The sequence below is a fragment of the Gymnoscopelus braueri genome (genome assembly GCF_963280865.1).
Source record: "Gymnoscopelus braueri genome assembly, chromosome: 11".
Classification (NCBI taxonomy): Eukaryota; Metazoa; Chordata; class Actinopteri; order Myctophiformes; family Myctophidae; genus Gymnoscopelus; species Gymnoscopelus braueri.
In genome coordinates this window covers 29,747,497-29,772,644 of record NC_137613.1, presented here as the reverse complement: position 1 = coordinate 29,772,644, position 25,148 = coordinate 29,747,497, and the positions used below count along the sequence as shown (strand labels likewise).

General features: G+C 40.8%; 1 protein-coding gene across 3 annotated transcripts; it reads right to left on the bottom strand.

Annotated features, from left to right (window-relative positions):
• Window positions 1–422: 422 nt before the first annotated feature.
• On the bottom strand, window positions 423–23,345 carry clk2a (CDC-like kinase 2a). 3 transcript variants are annotated; one of them, XR_013934078.1, is made up of 18 exons: window positions 23,203–23,345; window positions 21,017–21,210; window positions 20,524–20,824; window positions 18,607–18,700; window positions 17,665–17,731; window positions 16,473–16,589; window positions 15,115–15,281; window positions 11,923–12,017; window positions 11,011–11,140; window positions 10,031–10,113; window positions 9,442–9,521; window positions 9,214–9,304; window positions 8,416–8,894; window positions 4,863–4,985; window positions 3,463–3,597; window positions 2,982–3,361; window positions 1,682–1,769; window positions 423–868 (listed from the first exon to the last, which is right to left on the bottom strand). XR_013934078.1 is itself a non-coding variant. In XM_080442913.1 (13 exons), the coding sequence occupies exons 2-13, from the start codon at window positions 21,208–21,210 to the stop codon at window positions 8,706–8,708; spliced, it is 1,608 nt and encodes a 535-aa protein (XP_080299039.1). In that variant the 5' UTR covers window positions 23,203–23,345; the 3' UTR covers window positions 7,172–8,705. The 3 variants fall into 3 exon arrangements, 2 of the variants coding, with proteins under 2 accessions (XP_080299039.1, XP_080299040.1); XM_080442913.1 differs by lacking the exons at window positions 423–868; window positions 1,682–1,769; window positions 2,982–3,361; window positions 3,463–3,597; window positions 4,863–4,985 and having other exon boundaries at window positions 7,172–8,894; XM_080442914.1 differs by lacking the exons at window positions 423–868; window positions 1,682–1,769; window positions 2,982–3,361; ... (3 more) ...; window positions 21,017–21,210; window positions 23,203–23,345 and having other exon boundaries at window positions 7,172–8,894; window positions 20,524–20,663.
• Between the last annotated feature and the right edge of the window lie 1,803 nt (window positions 23,346–25,148).

Genomic DNA, 25,148 nt, shown 5'->3' with positions numbered 1-25,148 from the left:
TATAAGGGCAGTTTATAGGAATATCAAAAACCCAGCAATGGAAAAACAAACATTTGTGATGCTGTATCTGCTGTGTTTTTGAAAAACACGCTCAGAAAAAGAAGCTGAACGTACGCAATATCATCATAATAGGGATCAATGGACCAATCTTTATAATTACTGGAAAACATGTAATATAAAGTTTAATTAGATTCTGGCATTGGACAAACAACAGTTGTGGACTGTGAAAACACCCTTTTCCCTCTCATCTCAGTAAAAGTGCTCTCGACCACTCTTTAAAAAATAAAATCTTAGCTTAGAGAAGAGCAAACATAAGAAAATATTGATGAATCCCCAAAACTAAGAATAATAAGAAATCATGGATGAGAAATGGATCTGCAGTATCTGGTAAGACCAACAAATTGAGGGACCAACAAATTGAGGGTTAAAGAACATTTTCAAAAAAGTTTCATTGTCACTTGCACTAAATTCATTTACTAAAAATATATTCCTCTTTATTTGGCAGATTATAATACACAACGTGTGCAAAGAAATGTACACAGTGTACAAACAACTTATTAGTGATAACTATAAAATTGCCTTTTTATTCCATTTTACCTCTCCATGGGATCAAAAAGGTTTGATTTTCAATGACAATCAGCATTCCAATGAGTCCTGTACTCCTGCAAGAAGGACCCATCCAACACCAGATTGTGTTTCCCTTGCTAGGGACCATCTCTCACATCACTTTGCACTGTTCTCCATTTGTGCTCGGAGCAGCAGGTGAGCTGGGGGAACCTCCCATGAAACCGTCCAGACTGAGACCTTGGAATGCTCCGAAGAAGGAGTCATCTTTCATGGCAGGCTTCCTCCTGGCAGAGGCGGTGTGCTGCACAGGAAGGAACGAGCAAAAGGTAACATTATCTCAATGATACCTAAAAAAAAACATCTTAAGAAATATTTTCCATCACCTCTAAAAGAGAATACAAGTGACGAAAAGAGAATAAACTAGAGAAAGTGCTCCTCGGAGCACAGGTCTCCGCCAGGTCAGGTAGGTTATTGTGGGCCAGCAAGGTTGATAGAAAATGAAAAATCGGACAGATCGATCTTGATCACATGACTATAGAGATAATGTGTACTGGTTCGCGTGATGTTTGGACAAAATCTGTAGGAGTAATATAAAAAAATGTGTTTTACATAAGTTGGACTCCTGGTGGCGCTATGAAGCTTGTCTTGAACTCTGACAAGACTAAATGTATGCTATTTACAAGGTCCCCAAACACAAACCCTATAGGGTATAATGATATGTTTCATTACCGGCAATGGCTTTCACACCCATCACTGAAATGTATATGAAAAACTGGGCTGGCCTTCTCTTGCCATTCACAGAGAGCAACATTGTGTTTTATGTATTTATTTATAAGGCCCTGTGTGGCAAGCTTCCATTGTATTTAACTTCATTTTTAGAAACTATATATTGCACTTTATTTAAAATGTTATTGTTTTTTGTATATGTTGTGATCATGTTGTACTCAGGGCGTCTTTGAAAAAGAGAGCTTGCTCTCAATGGTCTTCCCTGAATAAATAAAAGTCAACAATAAAAAAAAAGGATGCCAAGCAAAGACCTGAAATGAATAAATAAATACCACATTTGTTTCATTTTATAACCCTGTAGACAGTGTATGAAGAACCTTTCACTTACACGTGGTAGGCAGTGTTGGCTCCTGAAGGGAGTTCTTCGCACAGTCCTTTCAGCGCTCTTCTTTGCCAAGATGGTCTGTTGTCGTTTCCTATGGTACACACCCACACACACACACACACACACACACACACACACAGAAGTGGCTTATTCTAATGAGGTAAATACTAATCCTGAGGTGACTAGTACAGATTAACTACCTCCATGCCAACACTATCGTCAGTCTGGATGCATACAGTACCACAATAGTAAACAAATCATGGTATATTTACAGTGTGGCTAAAGTTCTTAAGACCTTGACAGACAGTCCTCCAGATCAGGTCACATGTCTTTAGTCCTCTGAGAGCCTTGGTACTGCTACGGTTTTCTATCCAAACAGGAATTGAATTGCACTCCACTGGCATCTTTGTTATGCTACCAGTTTAGTCAGGTACTAGTTTGATCTAGGAGTCCAGATGATTGTTACATGTTTTATCCTCTTTCATATTCAGCATTCTTAAAGCCACCTGTGGACAGGTATTGAGAATAGCAATTTAGCATGTATGCTAAAACACTTAAGCAATGCGGTTTGACAAATAAACATGTAATCAACTACCTGGTAGGACCGAGTTCCAGAAGTACCAGGGGTCCCTGAGGACTAGGGTTGGGAACAGCTCCGCTAGATCAGTGATTCTCAAAGTGGTGCTCGGGGACCCCCAGGGGTTCTTGAGGGGTTGCTGGTCGTCCCCAGATAAATTATTGATAATTAGGGATCAAAATGGACCCTTACAGGTCTGTAATTGAGTGTACAAATGGAACCAACTATTGGACCCTTAAAGGTCCATTTGGTTCAATTTGCACACTAAAGAGCTAAACTAACACTTTACAGTGTAAAAATCCTCCTTTACGACTTTCCGAGGGATAAGAAATATGGTATACAAAAACTAATACCACACGCACATCACTTTGTGGGGTGAGGTGCTGGGTTGGAAAGTATTATGAAGAAAAATAATAAACCTGCACAATCATCTGCTCCAAAGTAATTTAATGACAACGTTTCGAGCCAAGGCTCCAATGAAGAGCCACGGCTCGAAACGTCATTAAATTACTTTGGAGCAGATGAGTGTGCAGGTTTATTATTTTTCTTCATAAAAATATGATATCAAATGGGGGTCCGTGGCCTAATGCATATCAAATTGGGGGTCCTTGAAATTCTTTTTATCACTACTAGATGTTTGAGATATGAACATCTAAAAACTAATCGATAGAAACATTTTGGGGGTGAACTACCCCTTTAAAGTGATTATTTTAAGACCATTCTTACCTCTCTCTGTTGATTTCATCCTGATACACTCTGAGCCAGGAGTCTGGAACCTTCTGACTGCTGCAAGGAAGACTTCTCCTCCGTCCGACACTCTTCCTACGTCCGAAGATGTTCCTGCAATTGGGTTGAGTCTTTTTGGTAGCTGTATTCTTGTTGCTGCTTGTGCTCTTCTCAGACACGCAGCTGGTGAACTGTTTGAGAGGAGCGCCCAGCAACCTCATGGAATCCATCTCCACAGTTCTACGTTGATGTTTATGACAGCTGGTCCTGTGTAGTATGTCACAGAAATCTAGGACTATGCATTGATGTCTTGAATATGTTATATAAATCCGAGATCTGGTTTTTCTCTCAATTTCCGTCCCAAGGTTCCAGTTTTAGGTCTGCAAGGACAAAGCATGTAATGTTAAATACATGTATAACACAAGTTACTGCATAAATTCATCCAATTTGTGTCCCTCATAGATACTATAACAGTACATACATGTCAGTGGTGTAGCTGCTTGGGCTCTGCAAGCTCCTGAAAGGTGTACAACCCCAGTGTCCAGCTGCTTGCTTCAGGTGCTCCCAACCTGTGTATGTCTCTCCTCAGTCACGTTCTCCTCTTATGGGGATTTACCTGCTAATGCCGCAGATTAGTTGAACACGTAAGCATTGTTTGATCTCATTAGTTAAAGCGAGGAGTCAGAAACTCTACACAGGCATGGTTGATCTTAGTTCACATTGTGATCACTGGGGTGACTCATAGATGTGCAATTGTGGGTTATATTTGAATAGATAACAGACTAAATCTCTTGAAATTTCTATTGCAGACAGGAATGTGACCATTATTATTATGAAGAGAGAGAGGGAGATGTGCAGACAGAGAATGAGAATGATGAGTCACCCCCTCATTAGAGAGGGAGATTTAGAAGATGAATGACTCTTCAATGACGAGAACTTTCCTATAAGTGTCCAGCTGGCCTTACAGTAGATTGTACTGATGACCTGCATGAGATCAGCTGGCCTTACAGTAGATTGTACTGATGACCTGCATGAGATCATTTGACCATGCTCAACTGCAATATTGTCAATGATCCAAGAATACAACTTTTTGGCTATTATTCATTTTGCAAAAATTACATTTTTAAGTTTTAAAGAAAAGATAAATCATATAAAGCATTCAAAATCGTCACCTTGCTAAACTAATGGCCTAAGTCATTTTTTCAGGAAAAATTTAAAAACTGATCCAAAACAAAACTATAGGATATTTCTTAATAATTTCACCCAAAATGTATGACTATTAATTTAAAAATAACTGTCAGTTATGTAACATATGAGATTTAAATAGGTTTAAATAGGATTAAACCTGACTTAGGCCAAATGATTTTTGCCTAAGTCACACTAGGGAGTTATTTAGGGCCATTATACTAAAAGGGGCAGGAATAGCATGATCCTTTTCAATTAGGATATAGGGGATTTTACCTGAGGTGGCCAGTGTCATGACGAGCCGACTTAGGCAAAAATATCATTTTCCTCAAAAAATTACTTAGGCCATTAGTTTAGCAAGGTGACGAAATGTAACATAATTAAACAGCAGATGCTGACTGTAAGTGACTGTAACTGAAACGGTAAACATTTGGTTGTATTTCTGAAGTGAAACTGAACCCAAGCTTACAAAGAACATCCTCCACATTTTTATTATTTTGGCTACAACAGCAACACCATCTCTTTGCCGTTGGTTTAAAGTATCATCATGATATCTCTTTTTATAGCACCCATGCTCCAGTTTCCAGAGGAGGTGACAAGATGGGCAACGGAGAGGAAGCGAGGGAAAGAGTGAGACAGGTGGAGAGATGAATTACAGACAGATGGAGGGCCGTTTGTGATGATGTCCGGACACACCTGTTGAAGATGAGCTTCCGACCTTGACCTCGCTGTCTCGGCGGGGCTGGAGAGTTGGAGGACTCAATGTTCAGGAAGGAAGAATTCACCAGCAGAATGGAACGGGGGAGTTCACTAGGAGGCCTGTTACAAGGTGTTTGGAAAGTTACCAGGGTTCAACACAACACACACACCACTACATTGGAGAAACGACAGCAAAACAAGGAATCGTAACATTCGTTCTGTGTTTTAAACATGTTCAACCTGGCGTCCCTATTTTGGGCATGTCATTCTAATCTAGGCGAACATTTTCAAAAACAAATAGCAGATCTACAAGCTCGTAAATCGGTGATTTTTGACATTTCTGAAAATTGGTCTTAAGTGGTTAAGATGAGATTTTGCAGCTATAGGTGGTACATAACAAATATGAAGATACAAATAAGAGAAGCATGTGCAAAAATATTAAGCCTAAAAAATATACAGTAATTCCCATTATTGTGTAATATGCCACTGCCTTAAATGTATGGCAACAGATAAGGGACTTCATATATTTACTTGACATATCTAGAGTCTAGACAATATCAGTTGCTTTTTTATGTAATCATTTTGTATGGAAATGAATTAAAACTAAAAGTTGAACAAATGTTATTTTAGAATCATGACATCACAAGTGGAGGACGTTGCTGGTTGTACTTACTGTATTGACTGTACTGTACAATATTTCCCTATAAATGTAAATTGCCAGTATCTAACATTCAAAATTATTTGCAATGCTCTGGACCCCTTTCTAAATGTTAAATATACAATTAGATATATTGCAGCAACAGCAAGGTAATGCTATTTCCAGTACTGACTTCACAGCCTTGAGTATGGGAAATGTTGGGGCGGGGAAGGATTAGCTGTTCAAACACAACTTCCAAACTTACAGTAACACTTTTTGTTTATAACAAACAAGTCGTTTTTTCACATATTTGAATTTCCAGTATTAAAAATTATCTGTTGCTCTGCCTTTAAAGCAAGCACCTCCTTTTTTGTCAGGTGTTGGAGATGATTTATATTTAATTTTGTTGTCACTCTTCCAACATCCCCCCCAAAATTGACAACCTGTTCCCAAATATGTGGCAGGTCTCTGTTTGACAGTGTAAACCAGAGTCAATGTGGGTCCCGGGCACATATTGTGTCAAGCAGGCAATTAAGGGATTATCCACCCCATTTGGATGCTATCAATGCATTGAATGGGAGATTATCACGTTTTATCAGACCATTGAATGGGTGAAGTAGGCGACATACTGACCTACCCGCGATTTATCAGACCATTCATTGGGTGTTATCAAGACATACTACCGACGGAGATGACTTAAAAAGTTCGGTTTCGGACCATGACGGAGGTGCGCAAGCGAACTGGAGCCACGTGAGTTGCCGTCCCAAAAGTTGCGACGTTCGCTTGAGCCTACTCAGCACCGTTCGAGTTATCTACAGATAGGCACAGAATCGTAAATCATGTGGTGGGGACTGCTCTGCCTCCGAGTAGGTCAGTAGCTCCTGAATGGTCTGATAAAACGTGATAATCTCCCATTCAATGCATTGATAGCACTCGAAGCCGGTGGATTATCAGTGATGGAATAATGAAGCAAGGTGAGAGAATGTAACCCGACTCCGCCAGATGGAAGAAGCTTGCTTCACACAATGGTTTCACGAGCTACTTCCATCTGAGACCACGGTAGCTCAACCACTGCAAGACGGCGGTCACTTTTTTCAACCTACTTGGCAGGTGATTGGACGGGACCGTCTGTCTATCACCGTCTGGGCGTGCTAACTCCAACCAATCATATTGATGTGTCTACATGACGTATAGTAGTAGAACTTGTAGTGTTGCCGTTCGTGGTAACGGCCATGAAGAATAGTGAAAGAACTACAATGCAATAGGCGCTTCTCGATTCTCGATGGCGTCGCACCCGGTCTCGCCAAGATCCCACCCATAGCTGCCGTTGATTGGTTCGACCGAGCACGGGTCGGTGTAAACTCCAATCTCTGAGCGTTCTCAGATGGAGGCTGTATTGTGAACTTAAGGTGAACTCAATACCGCCCCATTTTAGAGAGAATGAACAGCGAGACCCGGTACTTAACCATTTACAGTTTTAAACCCCAGCTTATACTTTCGATAGCCGATCTATAAGCTCTATACGATCTATGAGCTTGTGGATCTACTATATGAGAATAATTTCCGTCTATAGTGACAAGCCCAAAATAGGGACGCCACGGTTAATGTGGTTGTGGCTGTGTCTCCATGTCCCTGCCTCAGGCACCAAACTGACATCTACAGCAAGTAGTAAGTGAGAAGGACATAAATTTAATTCTACACAATCATACATATATACAGTTTTATATGGTTTCATCTCATACAAAAAATGAAGGGGTGTGCGGTCAGGGGGAGGGGTGGGATTGCGACTGTCGAGTAATAATAATAAATAATGTAAACAGCATCCGTGAGCCGTCTATTGGTTACCAGCCAGAACTGTGTGCTTAATCTCAATAAAGAGACCAGACAAGTCTGATCATCATGTCACACATGGAATAAAACAAGGCAGTTTATGTTTGGATGCACACGTTTGAAACTGTTCCCAAAACAGATATTGAGTAAAAGCTACTGAGGGAAACGGGTCACGGAGAAATACATTATTGTGAAACCATCAACACCCCCCACACACACACCAAAATCTTTGCATAACGTAACAGAAATAAGATATATCTATCGATAAGTCAGGCTATAGAGGCCTATAGGTGTGGAGTGTCCAATGTCCACCATCATTATCAATACATGGGCCAAGAACAGTCCATATGGCTCCTTTTCTACGTAAAAGATTCAGAACAGTTATATATTAATACGCAACTTAAGTGCATGCCAAACCAAAACTGGAAATGCACACCGTTGCCAGGGACGCCCATCAGTGTTGTCGTGGCAAATCCTCAACTATCATTTGTGGAAAAATATTTGGTTTGCTTGCTCCTTGATGTGATGATAGCAAAAACACAAAAAGGTGTAATTTAAAGTTTAACCCTTAGATGTTAAAAAATGTGGACGGTAAGCATAGAGCACAACTGCTCGTCTTGGGGGGGGGGGGGGGGGGGGGTCTGACTCTGCAGACGTCAATGACTTTCATTGCATATACGGGTCTAAAATGTTTCTAGGTCTTTCAACTTGTATAATCAGAGGACAGTTTTCAGTTTTAAAAACAGAGTTCAGATGACACTGAATAAGTAGTGATTGCTGGGTCTGAAAGTTCAGGTCTTAACATACTGATAGGGGGAGGGAAGTTCTGGAAGTTAAGAAAAGGCTAGGAGAAAAAGGAAGGAAAACCGGTAACGGACCTGGAAGAAAGTTGAGAAGGGGGTTAGAAAGGATGGGAACCACAGAAAGTAAAAAAGGAGTAGTAGTAAGTCAAGAGGGAAGACTGGAGTTTCTACAGGGCTACAATTTAGCTGGCAGGAGAAATATCTTGAGAATCTGTCCTCCGTTGGTATTAATAATAATGATAGTATTGAAAAGAGTCTTTCTTGTGTTACCCCAACTTACAACAAAGCCTCTCTTGTTGTGGCTGCAGAGGTGGAAGTCAGTTTGTGTGTGTGTGCGTACGCACATTGGGGTGCGCTGGGGTTTGGGGGTGGCAGGTAAAAAGGAAGATGTCCATGCTTGAATGACCAAAAAAAAAAAAAAACACATCTAGCACCTTCAGACAGAGGAGCCCCAATCAATGCACCAGTTCAACAGTTCCCCTGTTATCTTCTGCTCCACATTTATAAAAACAGAAAACAGAACTCGTTCTCCCTCCGCGGTACAGAGTCTTATGGTTGCATCGTTGCGGGTCACCGGCTGATGTCCCGGTTCGCCTCCCAGCTTTTCCCCGCTGCCGAATCGCTCGTCCCCCCACCTTCAAAGAACGGGTGTTTGATGGAGTCGGACAGGGACAGGCGTTTCGACGGCTCATACTCCAACATACTCTCGATCAGGTCAAATAGCTGGTGGTGCTCCTCCGCCTCAGACAGCAGGTACCGCTGGAAGACCAGAAAACCCAGGACAGGAACAGAGAGAGAAATCACTATTACTATTTGCATAGAACCTTGCATTCTAAGAAATTAGCTTTGTTGAGAATAATCTATATAAAACAATATATACATTGACCAGAAAACATTCCAAAATAAGTACAAAGTAGTAGTACAGAGTAGCTTGTTAATGATTTTGAGTGCTTGGCTAACAATATTCGCAGGTTGAAAGAAGCATGTGTAAACAATTAAGAGGCATGCTAGTAGCAGCATTAAAACAAGAGACTGCCGTTTTCTCAAAGCGCTGAACATCGCTCTAGTTCATTCTCACCCTCAGAGGTTTGCAGTTCTCTCTGACGTATTTTCCAGCTGATGAGCTCTCATCCCAATCCAGACGGCCACGGTAGAAATACTTCTGCTTCCTGCAGGGGACAGACAGATGCATGTGAGCAGGCGTGTGTGTCTGTAAATGTGTAAATGTGTGACTAGATAAATATGAGTCTGAGGAAATCAAAAGGCATAGCGGTAAGTGTGTGTGTGTGTGTGCGTGTATTCTGACCGTGTTTTACGTATCATCCTGGAGGGAACTGGTCCTAGTATTCTCTCCATCATGGCCAAATGCTCTCGGTTGTCATGGGTCTGAGAGAAACAAATGAAACATGACTTGCCACAAATCCCATCTCCATAATAATCGTCTATGAGCTGATTCAGAGTCACCATAAAAGGGCTTGATTGTCCGTATGGAGTCACAACAGACAAACAGCAACCTCAACAAAAAAGTGTTAATCCTAGTGAAATTATAAAATGGGCTTCCCTGCGACTGCTGGTGTATAAGGGTGTGTATGTGTGTTCTTTAACGTCTATCTATGCGAGGACCAGTCCTGGAAAATTTAAACCCTGCAAAGTAGCCCAAGGGGCTACTTTTTCCAAGAGTAGATTGGGGTCCCAGAGATAAAAAAAATATATATATATCAAACGGGAGGCCGTGGCTTAATGCATATTACTGTAAACTGGGGGGCCTTGAAATTAAAAAAGGATGAGAATCACTGTTTTAAGTAACTGAGAAACCAATTATCCAACAACTCCTCTCCTCCACCTAATAGCTCAATGAATACAGGGAGGCAGGCAAGCAGCTGGCGTTATTATACCTGAAACAGGGTGAATCCCAGATAGTACTCAAACAGGATACACCCAATACTCCACACGTCACAGGGCTGGCTCCACCCGAGCTCTGAAGGACAACAACACAGTCAACATACTGCATCAATGTGTCACAATGTCACACACATTTAGTACATTTCTTACAATCTTTATTCTTCATAAGAATTTTTTTTATTTAAACAAGAGCAAGCTAGAGGTGTTAGATAGTAGAGATAGAAAATAGTCTAATTGACTATTTTCTTTTCAGTAAGCAATTAAACCTTCTTTTTTTTTACAAATGAATACATTTTTGTTGTTATATTTTGTGTCAATGTATATATTATATATATTTATACCCTTTTATTAAGTAGCCGTGTAATAAACAGGATATTTAACATTAAGCCAGTCATAATTGAAAAAGAACCAAAATATTTGTACACCGAAGGATGTAGGTTTTGAAGCTGAAACAACTTCCCTAAAGCTAAGAATAGATCAGGACCCTACACATGACATAAGACAAAAGTCACACTAATCTACTGGAAAGATCAAACGTGTCCAAAGAGTTCCGTGCTTAACTCTCATCACATGTAGGACCGAGTGCCTCCAAAGCTGATCAGAGTTAATTGTGTCTACTCCGCCTGTGGGGGCTTAAGAGTCTGACTAGAACCAACCTAATGTGACATGTTAGTGCTGCAGCAGCATGTCAAAGACACCAAACCGGATTCACAGATTGATCATTTGGGTGACTGATTTAATGACTGAGCACGTTCAGTGTGCTTGATGCTACTTTGATCAGACAAAACTTTGAATTGTTTTGTCCTCTAATTAGACAGGTATTGTCACTTATGTATAATATATGGATATTCTGTTTTTAAACAGAGAGGGGAAAAAAATGTCATTTTCAGAAAAATCAGTATGTGTGGACAGATTCACAGAGTGACACGTCAAATGTAGTCTCTCTTCCCTGAAGATTTCAAAGTGCACTCACCAAGTATGACTTCAGGGGCACGGTAGTGCCGCGTGGAAACGATGGTGCTGTGGTGCTCGTGGTCGAAGGTGGCACTGCCAAAGTCCACCACCCTCACGTCTGTGCTCTTCACAGTCCTCTCGTCTCGCTTCTGGTGAAGAGGAACACTTGGATGTTAGACCGTAGATAGTACAATGTACCAGTCTCTCCATAAAGTGTAAAACCGTAACCACTTAAATTATACTTAGTGAACTTGAAACTTACAAAAAAGAAATAGCTGATCTACAAGCTTGCAACACGTCGCTCTGTGTCGTGTCCTTGTAGATCTGCTATTTTTTGTAGAATGTACTCTCCAGAAAAAGGATGCAAGGGTTCAAGTAGTTCACTCTTAACTCATTCACTGCCTCTGACGTAATTGACGTAATTAACCAATACTGCCACTGACGTAAAAAAAAAACTTTATTTTTTAATTTTCCAAATTTGACCCAAAGACCAATGAGATATGATTTTTCGAAGATAAAAAGATAAAAAGGTAACATAATTAGCACTAAAATACTTGGTTGGTAACAGTAGACCTGCATATAGCGATTTCATATTTAACTTCATTGCAGTCATTTTGATAGACATTTCCAAACTATACCTGCAGGCAAATAATGTTTATTCATGATTTCTTCAGGCAGCAAAGCCAAAAAGTTCCATTCAGGACAAAACTGAATATTAAAAACAGGCGCTGAAAAAAACTGTAGTCCCACAGTGACTCTGATCCTTCTGTTCCTCCATTTTTATTCAGCAGCGAGGGAAAACAGTATGAAAACGTGGTCAAAGCCATCTAAGGCTGGCAAGTTGTCTACTCTACAGGGACTTTGAAATCCACCAGAGACTGTTAAGAGTAAAAGAGTTACTCTCCTGTTACTCCATGTCCTACTTTCTCACCTTCTCTACATTATAGGTCATTGTGAAGTCTGAGTTGACAAACAGTATGTTCTCTGGCTTCAGGTCCGTGTGCGTCAGCTTGGTGTCATGGAGAACTACGGACGGGAGAGAAGAGAAATTAAACTCAGTGTTAATATAAAATCAAATTCAAAATCTTAAATTCAAATCAGAGTCATTATCAGAAGTATTTATTTGCCAAGTGTTCACATGCATGGAATTTGATTTAGTGAATCGGTTACACACACAGATTTATATAGACAGACAGAGAGAACCCATTGAGGATTGAGCATTTCATGTTGGATGGATCATTTAATGGCGACTTCCGTTTTAATTAAAAGAGCTGTACACTTGTTTTCCTTTACCTGAAAAACAAAGTAAATCTTAAATTCAAATCAGAGTCATTATCAGAAGTATTTATTGGCCAAGTTTTCACATGCATGGAATTTGATTTAGTGAATCGGTTACACACACAGATTTATATAGACAGACAGAGAGAACCCATTGAGGATTGAGCATTTCATGTTGGATGGATCATTTAATGGCGACTTCTGTTTTAATTAAAAGAGCTGTACACTTGTTTTCCTTTACCTGAAAAACAAAGTAAAGGTCAAGTAAAGGTCCTTTTTGTCCAGTGACGACGATGTGAGTCGTTGATGCCCTCCTCTATTCTCGTTTAGACTACTGCAACTCACTATACTCCTGCCTCAGCCAAAGCTATCTACATCAGTTGCAGTTGGTGCAGAATGCAGCTGCAAGGCTTTTAACTGGTTCAAGGTGATACAAGCACGTCACTAGTTTTAGCTGGCCAGCAGTTAATCTTAGAAAAGTTTTATAGGTTTACTGTTACCACCTTCATGGTCTAGTACCTAGCTACTACCTCACTTGCAATCATACACACGTGTGTGTGTGTGGATATATATATATATATAGATATATATATATATATATATATATATACATACACACACACACACACACACACACACGCACATATATATCTGGTGCAGCGGATTTGGTACAGCGCTCAGGTCTTGGACCTGGTGAGACGAAGGAGGAGCCCGGCCAGGAGGTCACCCACAGAGCCTAGTCCCTCCACGTGCCAGAGCCTCCCCGTGTTCAGGCAGAGTAGTTCCGGAGAAGCGGACTGAGTGGCCCTGTCTTTCCCTATAGGACTGACCGTGGGTAGCTACCTGGGATGTAAGTTGGGGCTTGATCAACCGCCGGCTGGGTCACCTGGGCGAGGGTGTATGTTGCGAGACCCGAAACACCCTATGACCCCAGGCGCACACACACACACACACACATATTTATATATATTTATTTATATATATATATATATATATATATATATATATATATATATATATATATATATATATATATATATATATATATATATATATATATATATATATATATATATATATATATATATGTGTGTGTGTGTGTTTTAAAGGCCTTTTTACTCACTTCCGTTTAACATTCCTGTAATGTTTTGAGTTTCTTTTTGTAATGCTTGTATCACTTGTTTTATCTCCTATCTTTTATTTGCACTGGTGTTTTATTCTATAGTGATTTATATAGAACTTTGTATCCCTGTTTAAAAGGTACCATATAAATTAAGATGATTACAATGACAGCTACCCTGGGAAGTATATATCAATATAAAGAGCCCTCACTGACAGGTGTCGTGAGCCAGTAGGGTACAATAGCAGTCCCCAGGACTTTTGTGTGTCATCCTTTTAGCCTAAACGTCCGATTGTACCTCGTGCCGTTTACATTTCTGACTAATAAAGTATTCAATCAATCAAACACACTGTACAAGTGTATGGGGAATTCAGGACTTGGTAACGACAAAATTGGGAGAAGGGGTAAAAATAACTGGCTGCACAAAAAAACAAAACAAATACATTGTGATATTTGATATTGTAAATGTTGCCCCGCTTTACTCGTAGGACATCTAGAATTGTGACGCCCTCATGTGGCTGCAGAGGGTTTAGTGTTTGCAAACAAAGGAAGCTTTCATTCAAACTGCTTCTGAAGCAGTTTGAATGTGAAGTTCACATGTAAGTAAGAGTTTGGAGGAGGGAGTGAAGAGTAAATGAGGACGTGTTCGTCTGCACTCAAGAGTTTATTCAGAGCAGTGGCATGAGACCAAGAGACTGCTGTCAGCAGAAGCATTGAAAACCAGCTTGTAGAATTGATATTACTGGGTGTAGAAGCCTAGACGATAACATGGATTATCATGAAATAGATGGTAGTCATTCTGAGTGAGTCAATGAGATTTCACATGCTGCTATATATGTATATAAAGCAATACATTATTATTATTTTAGAAATACATTATTAGAAGGCCTGATTAGTTGATCATATGAGCTAATCAGTTGTTTTTAAGATTTGGCCTCTAGTGGGAAAACTGGCAAACTCAGTCCATAACTACCGGAGCCCCCAGGCTATTGTACAAGTTGTTCCACATTGGAACTTACAAAATGTCCCAGCAGTACAGTTACCCGGGTTTTGTAGCATTCCTGAAGTGGGTGTGTCAGCAATATTTCACTGACAATGTGCAATTTTGGCTAAGTTTGACAGACATTTCTAAGCAGCATTTTTTTAATCCATTAAGGCCAGCGCTACCGATTCTGCTTCTGTGTCCTTCCAATAAAACATTAATGTTACCACCTGATTCACAGCCAATCACGTAGATCTACGCGAACCTATTTAAAGCCGCCACGTGCCAATCGCGTAGATCTACGTGAACTATTTTCTTTTTTTTTCAATTTGACCCAAAGACCAAGGAGATATGATTTTTCAAAGATCTAGACTCCTATCCACTTCCTTGTTAACTTAAAACTTCTGTATCTCGGCTCCTGAGTACTTTTTTTTTTTCAATTAAAAACTCTGGCACTGGCTAAAAAAATATGAAAATACCTCTGGCAGTTAATGGGTTAAACTAAAAGCCATTTGTCTATTACAGGTTTGGACTTGTGTCAAACAGTCAATCAGGTCTTCTAAAAAGGGTGCTTTGATTGGATTCACGGTTCAAAAGATACATTCCCTTGAAAACACGCCCTGTGCATTCACCTGACCTTGAACTGGGGACATTGTGATTATATGGTTGATGCATTATCCAATCAGCCAGCTCATATACTGTATGTCTAATTGGTTAAAGTGTGAGAGACTGTGAGGACTTACATTTAACGGCCAGGCAGACTTGATAGGCCATGTGTCGGACCTGGGTGATGGAGTAAGGGAGATAGTTGTTCTCCTTCAGGAAGTCAAAGGTGCTCAGAGCCAGCAGCTCAAAGGAGAGGCACATGTGTCCGTGGTAGTCGAACCAGTCATACATCTGAACACAAAGGCTGGGGAACACAGAGGAGAGGTTCGACTATGACAAATTGCATAAGATCTGTATCATGAGACCAATAATAACCATGTGGCATCATGCGGCAACAACCCATCATAAATCAATTAACAACAGGCTATATGCACATAACTTACTGAAAGACAACATTAAATTGTAATTAGCAAGTATTTAATTTCCATATCATGAATTTTTGACTGTTTTGAAGTGGTAGTTTGTTGTAAAGTACCGTAATTTTCGCACTATAAGCCGCACCTGAATATAAGCCGCAGCAGCTAAATTGAATGATTTGTACATATATAAGCCGCACTGGACTATAAGCCGCGGGTGTAAAATCCATAGATTTAGGAGGTCCCCTAGTGGCCGTTAGCTGTAAAAATCCATAGATAAGCCGCACCGTTATATAAGCCGCAGGGTCGAAAAATGGGGGAAAAGTCGCGGCTTATAGTCCGAAATTTACGGTACACACACAGCGAATTACGTGTTAATCAATTCATAGTCAGACCTCGTTACTATGATCGCAACATGTTACACATAGTGCCATACTGAGGAAGCGAGCGACAGAGAGAACTCTGGGAAGAGACAGGCGGAGAGAAAGAGGGCATGTCATCATAATATTGGTTGAAATTGGTTAGTACCTGCTGATATAAGGAGGCATTATGTTTTTGTTTGACAGGTCGTGATGCAACGTGTTGTGAGCTTGTAGATGTGCCATTTTCGCTATTTTGAAAAATTCGGATGTTAAAAATGTATACATATAATTTGTCTTGCTTTGTATTTTTGCCAATTTTTTTACATGCCCAAAGTAGTGATTAATGTGGTTTAACTCATTCACTGCCTGAACTATTTCTGGCCGCGTTTGCCCACTGCCAGAGATTTTTCATTGAAAAAAAAAAAGTACTCAGGAGCCGAGATACAGAATTTTTAAGTTTTAAGTTAACAAGGAAGTGGATGGGAGTCTAGATCTTCGAAAAATCATATCTCCTTGGTCTTTGGGTTTTTTTTTCTAAAAAAGATTAATTACGTTTTTTACGTTCTTGGCAGAATTGGTAATTGGATATAATTACGTTTTTTACGTTCTAGGCAGGGAATGAGTTAAGGAGAGCAGGTGTGTCTTTTTTTTAACTTATTTTATAATAAAAATATGTAATGGATGCAGTGCAACAACCAGTACTGAGTCTGTTCTCACTGTTTATTTTCCGGGTCTTTCTCATTGATTCTCTCCAGGACGTTGATCTCCAGTCGAGCTGCCTCCTTGTACTTCTCCACATTCTTAATGATCTTCAGGGCGACGTGGCTTCCTCCCCTGTGGAGCACAACATCAGTGTGGACCAAAATAGATGCAACTAAACACCTCACATGGATTATACTCATATGACCTCTTCCACCACACCCTGCACGCATGCACGGCACAAACTCCCACAGGGGATTAATCACAGGCCCTGAAGAGTGGGACAGATGATATCTAAAATGTTCCATGTTACATTTTAATATCACTTAACTTCACACCCACAACACAGTAAATGGAAACAAATCAAGAACGCTGTCCTGAGACACACGCCAGAAGTCAAATTATTTCATTATGGTAAGCAGATTACTTTGTAGAACAGAAAAGAGAACATACATCCAGTTTCAACAGCAATACAGGGGCAGAATTAGCATTAGGGAATTGCTTACGAAATGGCCCAAACCATTAAAATAAAATTGCATGGTTTGTCTTTCTGGTGCCCGTTTCATAATTAATCAGCAGTGACACAGAGCCAGAGCTTGCAGAGGTCAAGTGTGGAAAATTACCATGAGCACCTTAGTTAATTTTACCGGGTCACGTTTGCCTTGCATTGTCTGAGGGTTCTTTGTATTCTGAAAATCTATTAGTAAACATCGGAAGCAGCCACTGTAAAGCATGTAAATTACAAAATAAAGTGAACCTTGAAAATAAAGGAAATTTCCTGCTCTGACTGACAGAGGATTTGGTTCATACAGAGTTAGAACTGAGTTAATCATGTGATCAATAATAACATTAACAAAACCAGCCAGTACTGAGGAAGGCTGAATTTATTATCATTATTATTGTTTTAATCATATATGCTTTGGGAACTGCAGATAAAGGACACGACTAATGCGTCAGTGATCACTGACCTCATCAGATCCAGCTAAACTACTGTAAACTACTATGCAGAGAAATTTTAACCTCCAGACAGCAGTCAGTAAACTACTTATGTGGGAGGTAGAACAGACTACAGCACAAGTACTGTAGTATACCAGCATGCGACTAGTCTTAATGTGCCACATCAGAGAAGAATCGGAGGTGTAAGAAGCAGCACCCCTGGAGAGACTCTAAGGGAGAAGTGAACAGCTGCTGTTATTCTATGGGTACACACCTGCGATGGTCAATGCACTGCATCACCCTCCCGAAGGTGCCTTCCCCCAGAGTACTGACGATCTCATCTGCAAGACACGACAGACAAAGAAGGGCGAGAAAGAGAGGGGGAGTAGAGTGACAGAGGAATTAGAGATGCTGGAGCAAAGAAGAGTGTCACAAAGATGCAAAGTGAAGACCGGCGTATCAATGCTAGCGCCAATCCCCTCCCCAATCCGCTGCCTATTCATATTGGCAGGTTTGAAGCGCTGTGAGCCGATCTAGCATGATAACTAACGAATGTGAGGAGGTGCAGTTAACAGTGCTCCCTTCACGGTGACTAATTACAGCCTTTGAAATTTAGAGCACTTTTATTGAGATGCAGTTTTTGCCCAAAAGGACATGGCGGGGGTGGGGGGGTAATGTGTATAAGTGGACAGAAATCTAAAATGACTTGCATTGAATGTAAACCTAAAAATCTCATGATGAAGAAAAGTGTACATGTAGATAGTGTCTAAATGTTGTGCAATATTAGTCTTCACTGAAAAAAACAACATAGGCGAAGGAGGTGTGAAAGCTAATCCTTATCATGGGCGATGTCTAGTTTATTTAACAGTCTTAGACCTGTAACAGAGTTCTAAACTGAAGCACAACAGAGGACTAACAAGAACATTAGAGATTCTAGGTTTAGTTTAAGGAGGTCATACATCCTGCAACGTTATTTAAAAAAGAAAAACGTTCCACAGCTAAAAATCTTAAAAACAAAGTAAAACAAATAAAATCAGGATATCTATAATCCTTCTCTTCCAAAAAAAAAATCTTGCAATCCACCCTTGCTTTTTCAGCCAGGGCGAACAGCATTCTAGCAAGGCATCATCATCAGGCACTCCCCTGTCATGTAAAATGCTCTATGCTTTTATACTCATATGGAGAAGGGTTACGATAGAGTAGTGGCAGTGAGTACATCTCTCTTGCAGGACGTCCCCCGTCCGACAGATCAGGTGCCCTTCCTCGTCGTCCCTCACAGCACTCGGAGCCCGCGTCCGGCTGTCGCTCCGCTGTGTTCAGACCCCAAACCGCCATCAGCAGGTCACGACACGACCGAAGGGGTCGAGGGGCGAGTTTTCGAGGGGCAGCCGTAGCCACGGCATCAGGCGACACAGGTAGAGGAGGAGGGAGGAGGAGGGTGGTGTAGGTTGTAGTTGATGTAGTGGTTGTATGGTGGCCATGGGGCGATTCACGCGTGACACCACGTGAAGGAAATATATAACGATAGGAATATAGTGCAAGGGACACAAGTCAAAGATCACATTTCTCTTCCTGTGCTTCTCTCCCCCTCTACCTTTTCAACCACAGCTGTTTACAGACAAGGAAGCAACCGGCATATCCATTCATCAACGCAGAACCCAAACAAACAATAGCATAGCTAATTAAGGAACTTATCAGGCTGCCTTCTCAGATTAAACAAAACTGCTATCCAAGATGGCAAACAGATTCTGAGGATCATTGGCAGTCAAGTAGGAAATACTAAAACCTAAATCCATTATAAAGCATGAAATTCCACCCATTGCTTACATATAAACTATACTAAATACACCAGTGTGGACATTACCAACCCCACACAAAATTGCATGATCATAAAATAAAGCAAGCTATTAAATAACTAAATATGAAAACAAAATGTATAAGAAAATGTAAAGCAATATTTCACTTTGGTAGAACATTGGACTATGCAATGGAAAGGGGGCATAATGGGAAAGTGACAGTTCATTTATTAGAACCTGGCACCAGGTAACAATTCAGATAAGACTGCATTGAGTTTGTCCGTTTGCAGGAAGTTGAACTTTGAGAGAAACCAAACGAAGCCTCCAGCATTGGCCTCCTATGCTACCCTATTGCTTTCTGTATATAGGCTGCTAATATTGCACTTATAGCACGGAGCAAGTAGGGGTTAATTGTTAGTTTTATTGTAGACTAGTAGTCTACTAAAGGGAATTAGATATAAAAAAGGTTTAAAATGTAGTAAATGAATCACATGGCCTATTTTCTCACCTTGATGTAACCAGAAAATGAAAGAGGGAGATAAAATTGAGATTGTGTCTAGACATCATTAGCACCAGACAGCCTGTCACCTGCGGGCGGGTAGAGTCAAAGTAAACCGAGTAGAGGCGAGGCAATCTCATACTATGTATGGAAAGTGGTCATTACACTAGTCTTATTATTATTACCCTTCACATGTTTCAACTGTTCCCAATATTTATAAGTGAAAATCAACAGAAAATAAATTAACTTATATCATCTAGTTTTACTTTTCCCTGTTAAATGGATGTATTACAGATGTGACTTTTAGCGCAAACTGTATTTTTCTTCTTTGATTTAGGCAGAACAGTGAAGGGAGAATGTTGAACGAAGGCAAAGAAGGGGCTACGACATACAACACGTCTCCAGCCAGAAGCAAAGCGGGAACGCCAATACCATTTGCTTGACCCTCCGGTCAGCCACAGGCGCACACCCCATGCCATAGATTTTCTAACATGTATGTCAGCAAGCAAATGTGGGTTGACGATTCATGAAATGTTAATGGAGGCATATGTGCACTTCTAAAACAAAAACAACGTTCATACCAAAGTGAAATAACACTTCAAACAAGGCCCTTTCAGATGGAATTTCTTTTTTTTTATCCTGCTGATAGAGCAAAAAAACTAAAAAAACAAAACAAAAAGATTGTGCTACTTACCAAGTCCAGGAGCTGTGAACAAGAAAGGGTTAAAGAGAGGGAGAGACAGAAAGACCTGAACAAAAGAGAGAAGAGAGGGAGATGGAAGCAGACAGGAGGAGTAAAGGGGGGTTAAAACAGCAGCTTGGGTTGGGTTCTACTCACCGAGGATGATGGGCTATAGGACCTGGATCTACGCCGCCTTCGTTTGTGCTTACGCCTGCTGCCTTTCCGTCGGTACGACTCCTCGCGCTCACGCTCCCTCTCTCGGCCGCCGCCACGCCGGTAGTCGTACATGTTGGCCGAGAAGTCGCGTGGGTAGTAGCTTTCGGTTGTGGCGCCGGCGGCGTGCGGCTCCCGCTCACGGTCCCTCTCCCGCTCCCTGCTGTGGTCCAGTCGCCGGTATCCCTCGCAGAACCTCCTGTCGAACGGCCGGCGCTCGACCGACCGATTGTCGTAGCTGCGGCTGCAGTGGAGAGAAGCGCGTTTCTCAGGACAAAATGTCTGCCTGGGGCTTAAAGCCCGACCTCGGGCCTCACAAGAGTTCCAAAACAAGGGTATATTTATCTGCAGAATCATACATGTAAAACATAACTAGGACCTTCAGACATTAACTAAGTAATGTCTTCCTGAAAAGCACGGCAACGACATAGTCTACCTCCTTGTGCGTGCATAGCTTCCTTCCTGTCTGTGTCCGCGACCCCTTCTGTCTCTGTCCCTCTCCCTGTCTCTGTCGCTGCTTGAGGAGATGGAAGGTGACCTCCGACGCCTCCGTCCTCTGTCCCTGTAGCGGTCCTGGTAGCTGCTCCGGCTGTCTCTTTCCGAGGACGAGTACCGTCTTGTGTGAGGCATCTGGGAATGTTTTAAAAAGGTGAGAGAGACAAATCCTTACTCTTACAGGTCTTGGATTTATTTTGAGAGAGAGTGTGTGTGTGTGTGTGTGTGTGGGGTAACATAGAGCATCTGTTGGTGGATACTAGACATTTAGACAGTTTGGTTAAAAGACATGGGTAGGGGAGGGAATAGATATTCTACGTTGTAAAAAGAGGACAACAAACTAACTAAAAAGGGTAGAACAGGCTTACTGCCTATGATAACGATGTGGCTGAGAAAAAAAAAACTAATGAATGTAAAATGCAACTGTGGCTAAAACAATAAAGTAACAATAACTAGTTCGGTAAGTTGACAGGCAGGGGTAAGCAGACATCATTCATGAGCTCTGTGGCGGACTGCACACAAAATACAAAGTTCTTCTGCTTAAGATCTCATTTAAGGTTATTTAACTTTAAAGGGTTATACTTAAAAAGCTTAATAATGAATGCAGTACTTAATCCAATGAAACCTATGTGCATATTATATTTAGGACTGACTGATGGTGCTTCGTGCAACAAACGCCCTGTTTGTTTTTATTTTTATATTTTTGGCTTACAAAATAACCCATCAACCACTGGGACGGGTGGATGAACCAGTTTGTTACACGTTTAGTACCAGTGTTCAACCAGGTCTATGAAAACAAGCCCAAAAGAAGCGACTAGGCTACGACTTTTTGAAAATAGCCAATCTACAAGCTCACAACGCCTCCCAACAAGTTGTGAGCTTGTAGATCTGCTATTTTCAAAAAAGAAAATCTTAAAAAATAAAATGGTAATTTTGGAATATTTTGAAACATAACGCCACAAATCTTGTATGGGGTCCGTGGACAAATACATTCTAATTTGGGGGTCCTTGACATGAAAATGTTTGAGAACCACTGGTTTAAACAACATTAGCCTAATGTTGTTTGTGATTTCCTAATTTAGGAAACAAGTCCAAATAAGCAACTACACTTTAGAAACGAGCCCAAAAAAAACCGGTAACCACCAATACTTACAAGCAACTTGACAGAAAAAGAAGCCCAAAGTCGATCATAATAAGCGGACGTTTAGTTTGGTACCGTCACATGTCCTGATATAATAATGCTACATATTTTCAGGTCTCTGGGTCATTGGTTCTCAAAGTGGGGTCCGGGGACCCCCAGGGATCCTTGAGGGAGTTCTAGGGGTCCCCAGCTAAATATAATAATAATAATAAAACTATTTATATAGCACCTCTCAAAACTGTGTTACAAAGTGCTTCACAAAGAAAACAAAAAAATAAAACAGTAACAAATTAAAAACAATAGATTAGGCACCAAATGGACCCTTATGGGTCTGTAACTCTGAGAGTGTACAAATGGAACCAAATGGACCCGTTAGGGTCCATTTGTACACTCTCAAGAGTTAAATTGACATAGATTTTACAATATAAATTGGGGTCCAAGTGATAGGAACGCCATTAAATGGGGGTCCGTAGCCCTAATGCATGTCAAACTGGGGGTCCTTGAAATTAAAATGGTTGAGAATCACTGCTGGAGACGTAAAAAAATCTTATATGGGGGTCGCTGAGGCATATCTTTTCAAATGGGGGTCCGCGGGATAATAAGTGTCAATTCGGGGGTCCTTGACATGAAAAAGTTTGAGAACCACTGCTCTGTGTTATCAAGCCAGCTGCATGCTAATGCTAACGTCAGCTACCGTGTTTAACAACAGTGCATTACCACCAGTTAACAGTAACTTAGCCTACATATACCACAGCGAAATACAATTAAACAGTAACACGTCTCACGTGTTAGTAAACAGCAGAGGAATGTCTTTACTTTCTCACACAGCCAGGATAGCTCGGTTAGCTCAACGTAGCTGATTTGACCGCCATCTTAGTTTACCTGCTAACCAACGCTAGCTAAAAGGCTAACGTTTTAGCTTCTCTTAACTAACTTACTTCGAGTGCTGCTTTTTGACCCGAGCGCGAATTAAATGTCACATTTACCGTTTTAGCCGCGAGGCCTGTATGTTTGTCCCACAAGAAATCCGTGGCTGCGTTTCTGCCCTTTTCTTCTGTTCTTCTCGTTTTGGCTTGTTGTTGTTGCTAGCAAAAACGGCTAGCTTGTTAAGTCTGCTGGTACAGCTAGTTCTATTCTGAGCGAGCAGCGGTGCTACACCCACATTGGTGACATATCCAATTAGATGACCCCAGAGGTCGCTATTGTGCAATTTCGGCATATTCGTTTATTTATAATGTGTTTATTATTTTGTATTTAATAAATATTTACTTGTTTTATATTATTGTATAAGAATATATTTTGTATATGTTACTGCATTTTCATCTTTTTTTAAAAAATTGTTTAAAGGATGTACTTTGTACTTTGCTACGTTGCCTTGAATAATATATAGCTAGGCTATTTTAAAAACAGTTGGACAGTCCCCAAGTCCCATGTCTGCAACCCATAGACCAGTGGATCTCAAACTTCTTCATGTCGAGGACCCCAAATTGATATGTATTTGGCTGCGGACCCCCATCTGAAAAGATTTTGTGCCAGGGACCCCCAGAAGAGAAGATATCATTTTCGATATATAAAAAAAGACGTACAAAAGTAAACTACTTTTGCTGGGGACCCCCTGGTCCACCCCCCTGGGGGTCCCCGGACCCCACTTTGAGAACCAATTCCCTAGACAAGTTGACCGCTGGAGTGAGATTGATTGAGTGATTGAATACTTTATTAACATTTTGCAAAGACAAGTACAGGGAAGTACAGTTCAACACAAGGTCTGTTAAGAGGATTTTAAACCCAAGAAACACTATGGCTTGCTTCCATTGAGGTCCTTTGTACTCAATTCATCGAAACTTTTCGATGAATACAAATATACACTACTACTATGCAAAAACATCATAAACGGGTAGAAAATAAAAAATATGTACAATAGGCGGGATAGGCTTTGACTTTTTACAGGGGGTGGTTCCGAATTGCAGCCACCTGTGTAAGTGCTCTTTAAAGATGATTCTTTTATGGCACCAATGTCGGTGTAACATGATGATGTGTACCTGCACCGCCTCCCTTCCAGTGGAGAACGTGCAGTCCTGTATAGTCCAGATTCTGCAACAGAGCAATGTTATGATGACACCAATGAAGTCTTCATGGTGGCATAACATTGCTCTGTTGACCAGCTGGAGAGTTGGGGACCATGATAAACCAAGTAGTAAAGAACATGCTCTAGACTAGAGATATATAGTTGTCTCAAAACATTTAATTTAAACTAATACAGTGGTTCTCAACCCTTTCAGGCCGTGCCCCCCAAAATAATCATATTTGAACTGAGTACCACCCAAAATAATCATATTTGAACTGAGTACCCCCCAAAATAATCATATTTGAACTGAGGACCCCCCCAAATAATCATATTTGAACTGCTACCCCCCCCCCCCCCCACCCTGACAAGCACTTGGAATGTAGGAGTTGTGAGCTTGTAGATCGGCTATTTTCACAATGTTTGCCTATGTCTTATATTATTTGACAATTTGGCCAATGTTTGACCAGTTTTTATGGTATAGTTTGTTGATTACTTTTGATGCCATAATGGTCTTTATTCTTTTTTTTAGGTATTAAAAAGGTCTTAAAAGTCCTTAAATTGTCACTTTCCTGCTGGGGACCCCCCTGGGGATCCCGGCCCACAGGTTGAGAACCGCTGCTCTAATACGGCCAGGCTATAATGGTGACTGGAATCTGGAACGTTAGATTGGGAATTGGTTAAACAGCCTTCTACATCAGCCATACCAAGACCTAGACAAAAAGCTATTCATCAAATGCTAGATGAAGTTGGTCTGACAGATTGATGATCTTAATGCTTTATATTAAAGGTACTTGTAATAAGCCCTAATTAATAGGTTAATAAGGTAAGATGCTTATATTGATATTTAGTCTGGGGATATTAGCAGAA

What these genes read in the sequence shown, in the direction of transcription:
- clk2a (XM_080442913.1), bottom strand. Translation starts at nt 21,210, where the DNA reads ATGCCTCACACAAGACGGTACTCGTCCTCGGAAAGAGACAGCCGGAGC. An exon ending in GGACGTCCTGCAAGAGAGAT is followed by an intron (nt 17,732 to 18,606) that starts GTACTCACTGCC and finishes CGTGTCTTGCAG; the next exon opens with ATGAGATCGTCAGTACTCTG. An exon ending in CAGTGCATTGACCATCGCAG is followed by an intron (nt 16,590 to 17,664) that starts GTGTGTACCCAT and finishes TGTGCTCCACAG; the next exon opens with GGGAGGAAGCCACGTCGCCC.